The sequence below is a fragment of the Otolemur garnettii genome, unplaced genomic scaffold (genome assembly GCF_000181295.1).
Source record: "Otolemur garnettii isolate 467f Iridium unplaced genomic scaffold, OtoGar3 scaffold00057, whole genome shotgun sequence".
NCBI lineage: Eukaryota > Metazoa > Chordata > Mammalia > Primates > Galagidae > Otolemur > Otolemur garnettii.
Genome location: NW_003852452.1, coordinates 6494626 through 6499207, shown reverse-complemented (window position 1 = coordinate 6499207; position 4582 = coordinate 6494626). Strand labels below are relative to the sequence as shown.

Sequence of the window (4582 nt, the reverse complement as noted above, 5' to 3'; positions counted from 1 at the left end):
AGAATGCTGAAGTTAGGACTGTCATGCCCTCTGTTGCTTACTCTAAAATAAAGAAAAGCATACATCTATTTAGATGTAGTGTGTAGAGAAGTAGATGGAGCTGACTGAGTGTAGGTCAAGGATATATATAGTTCATTGACTAGTACTTTTTGTTCAACTTTTCTATAAGTCTGGAAATTTCAAAACAAAAAGTTGGGAAAATTTTAACCAATCATAGGTAATGGTTAGATTTTTGTCACTAAAAAACATTAGTACAGGGAAATAAATGTATAACATACTCATTTTCTCTCTGGCAGTTATCTTTTGAAAATAATGATTATGAGAATTTTCCCTCTACCCTTCAAACACAGAAAATTTATTTTTGCATTTGAATAAATGTCCTTACTAAGTGTTCATAAAAATATAATAATCATACACTTTATAAAACATAGCTTTTGTGTTAACAGTAATATCTGATTGTCATGATACACTGTGAATAGTTTATCTGTCTGTATTCTTTATGTATTATATATTCTAACATTTTAAATGAAAAGTTTCTCTTTAAGTCTTATGCAGATTCAAAAATGTGAGTTGGTCCTGATCCATACCTACCCAGTTGGTGAAGACAGCCTTGTATCCGATCGAGCTAAAAAAGAGGTGAGTATAGAAATAGTATTGTGAGTTATTAATAATACATAAGTATGGCATTGAAATGATCACATTGCCAATATTTTCTGCCAAGAAAATATTTAAAAGCATTTTCAAAGTAAACCTATATTGCAAAATATCTTAAGTTGGTTCTGTATGTTATAATTATAAATTTTAAAATGCCTTCTGTTTTACTTGCCTGTTTGTATTTGCTTGTTTAAATAAAATACATTTCAAAACTATACACAGTTTGTACTGTTCCTGAAATTTTAATTACTTTAAAGACTTTATATTCTATAAGTATCTTAGAAAAGCAGTGTGTTGTTTAACAGAAATACACTTCAGTAATAAATAAAGAAGTTCATTTTATATGTTCAGAGAGAGGAAAACTTAACTTTACAATCTTGGTTTTACTTCTTAAATAAATTGGAACAATTTTTTTTTTTTGAGACAGAGTCTCATTCTGTTGCTCCAGGCTAGAGTGCCATGGCATCAGTCTAGCTAACAGCAACCTCAAACTCCTGGGCTCAACCCATCCTCCTGCCTCAGCCTCCCAAAGTAGCTGGGACTACAGGCACCTGCCACAACGCCCAGTTAAGTTTTTTCTATTTTCAGTAGAGATGGGATCTCATTCTTGCTGAGGCTGGTCTCAAACTCCTGAACTCAAACCATCCTTCTACCTTGGCCTCTCAGAGTGCTAGGATTGATTATAGGGGTGAGCCATCTTTCCTGGCAAGATTGGAACAATTTTAAAGGAAAAGATGATTCTGTTGATTGTTGAATAGATTCACATCACATTTTCTCTATCAGTGATCTATTTTTGGAACTATAGCTATATGAATTTACGTAGTTAAATGTGTATGTTCTGATTTTTCATTTTGCATTATCTAATATAAACGTGTTAAGTATTTAGTCTCTGAATTTTGAAGTTAAGTGGTCTTTTTAAGTCAGTTACTATTGTTGGACTTTTAGATAGTTTCCTGTGTAAGACCCCCATTCTCCTGTGTAAGACCTCCATTCCTGTGTAACCTTTTTTTGAAACAGAGTCTCTTTCTGTTACCCAAGCTAGAATTTAGTGTCTTCATTATAGCTCACTGCAGCCTTAAACTCCTGAGCTCAAGGGATCCTTGGGCCTTAGCCTCCCTAGTAACTGGGACTACAGGTGCACCTCACCTCATCTAGTTAATTTTTGTTTTGTTTGTTTGTTTATTTATTTTTTGAGACAGTCTCAAGCTATTGCCCTGGGTAGAGTGCTGTGGCATCATAGCTCACAGCAACTTCCAGCCCTTGGACATAAGTGATTTTCATGCCACAGTTTTTCTATTTCAGTAGAGACAGGGTCTCACTTTTGTTCAGGCTGGTCTTAAAATCGTGAGCTCAGGCAGTCCACCTGCTTTGGCTTCCCAGAGTGCTAGAATTATAAACATGAGCCACTGCACCCAGTAACTTTTCTGTTTTTAGTAGAGACAGGGTCTCAGTCTTGTTCAGACTGGTTTTGAACTCCTGAGCTCAAGTGATCCTCCTGCTTCGGCCTCCCAGAGTGCAAGGACTACAGGTGTGAGCCCCCATGCCTTGCCAGCCCCTTTTTATTAACTTTTTTCTGCCTCCTTAGAAAATGTGGCAATATCTTGGTTTTACTTTGTGATAATGAAGAAAATTTATTTTTAATGTTACAGTCCTGGAATTAGTAACATTTTGTCATCTTATTAACTTTTGGCTGCCTTATTTATTGATGATGAATGAGATATTCTTGGTGACTTTCATGTTCTTTCTCTTAGCTTTATCTGCAGGGTTTTGTCTTTTCCACAACATGAATTTTTTTTCTGCAATATTTCTCTGGGCTACTTTAAATCTATTTTGCATCTAGATAAATAGAAATCAAAATTATAAAAATAAATAATGTATGCATTTTGTATATATTGTATTCTCCAGTGGCTCACAGTTTCTGGCATATAGGAAATTCAGATTAATAAATGTGTGTTGAATGAATGTATGAACATTTATTAATAAAATAATAATCATGATTAATTTGTGGATCTTTTTATTTTTTCCAAATTCTAAAAAGTAAAAATGCTTAGTTTTAATCAATTGTGGTAAAAAATATTTAGCACTAGGTTACAGTGAGTTAATATTTTATGAGTTACTTTTCTTTCATACGTTTCTGCAGTTGTCCCCAGTTTTAACTAGTGAAGTTCATAGTGTTCGTGCAGGACGGCATCTTGCTACCAAACTGAATGTTTTAGTACAGCAGCATTTTGACTTGGCTTCAACTACTATCACAAATATTCCAATGAAGGTAGGCAGTTCTTTTTCCCACTATTTTGAAAATTCTGCTTTGCTTTTAAAATATTTATTTGACATATATTATTTATTTTAATTGAACCTTTACTTTCTCTTCCCATACCGTATTTTCTGTTTTTTGCTAGCCTACATTCAGTATCTTTGACCAGGTCAGTAAATCCTGAAAATCCACAAGAAAGGATCACAGAACACAATGTTGCATTTTTCTTTCTAATAAGAACATGTTATATGAGCTCTTTTTTCCAATTGTATTTTCATTTGCATCAGAATATCTCTGTTTTCAATTATTTTTCTGTGATTCTTTTCCTGAGAGCTTTGTTACTAGATTTTACTTATGTTGCATATTCTAGTAGATCTTTTATTTTCTATATCTCTGTTCTTGCCCACCCACTATAAAGGTGTTTATAGCTGATAGGCCTAAGGGGAAAGTAGCTCATAGCTCTAAATTAGTTTATTACTCTGTAGCTGAAAAACTATAGATGTGAGTCCTATGATTTTACTAATGGATTTTCTTAGGAGTCTCTTGCTACCTTTCATTTTCCTTATATTATCATTAAGTTGTCTAAGGGATAACATGAGAGTCATCCCTTTGTAAGCTTTAAATGAGTTTTATAGAGTGGAATTGAATTGAATTCTATTGATTATATTTAAAACTATGAAGTAGCCACTATATCTAAAAATTCAGATTAGCTTTCTTACAGTTCATTTTCAGTTTTTTGCTATTACATCATGATCACTAAATTGGATGAGAAAATATAATCCTTTAATATGAATTTCTTCTTAATACTATTAGCTAGTTCTTCACTAGAAAGGTTTGACTTACCCTGTAGAACCTTTTGGACACAGGGGCAATTAACAAGTAAAATAACCCCATAAATATACTATAATATACATGGCTTTATGTATTAGAAGCAATACTCTGAGGATAACAAATGCCTTGCTTATTAAATTTGACCATATTTGTGTGCTTCTGGTGTGACTCTTCAATCTTCCTCTTTTTTGGTAAATAGATAATGTTGAAATTCCTATTTACTATTAGCAAAAACAAGTTGCTAAACTTGTTTATTAGTTTGCATTTGCTATTTATATAATTGGTGCTTGTTCATTCACTGTAGGTATTTAAAGATGCTAGTTTCTCTTTTTAACAGCTATATCACTTCAATTTATGTAAATTGTTTCGATTGCTTCATATATGTGTCTAAAAAGTATTGACAAGACAGTTCATGTGGAGCAAAAACTAAATTTCCAAAATTTCTGGGTTAGTTATCTGTGTTAAATCTAACATGATATAAGAAAATTATTAAATACTCTGTTATCTGTCAGTAGTTTTTAAGTAGAGTTCATATATCTGTTGGGAAACTATTGCATCTTTAAATAGATTATCCTATTATTTTAGCTAATTATTGTTGAATGTATTTAATTCCATTTTAAGCAAAATGGATAATTAATAATTTTGAAGCAAAACCAAGTTATTTTCAATGTTTTAAATTTTGCTTCAAGGAAGAACAGCATGCCAACACATCTGCCAATTACGATGTGGAGCTACTTCATCACAAAGATGCACATGTAGATTTCCTGAAAAGTGGTAAGAAATATTTGAAAGTATTACTTTGTAAGATCTAATATATGTATAAAGCATATTACAGTAGCTCTT

At 32.3% G+C, this 4582-nt stretch overlaps 1 protein-coding gene across 2 annotated transcripts in view; it reads left to right on the top strand.

The window, feature by feature from the left end:
* Positions 1–4582, top strand: part of INTS13 (integrator complex subunit 13) — a 40263-nt gene that overhangs the window by 15250 nt on the left and 20431 nt on the right. Inside the window, exons 6-8 of one of the 2 annotated variants that reach the window (XM_003792469.1) lie at positions 546–636; positions 2795–2923; positions 4429–4513. In XM_003792469.1, the coding sequence (XP_003792517.1) occupies positions 546–636; positions 2795–2923; positions 4429–4513 (305 nt within the window). Of the gene's footprint in view, positions 1–533; positions 637–2794; positions 2924–4428; positions 4514–4582 lie in introns of both variants that reach the window. The other variant, XM_023514722.1, reaches the window with a different exon arrangement.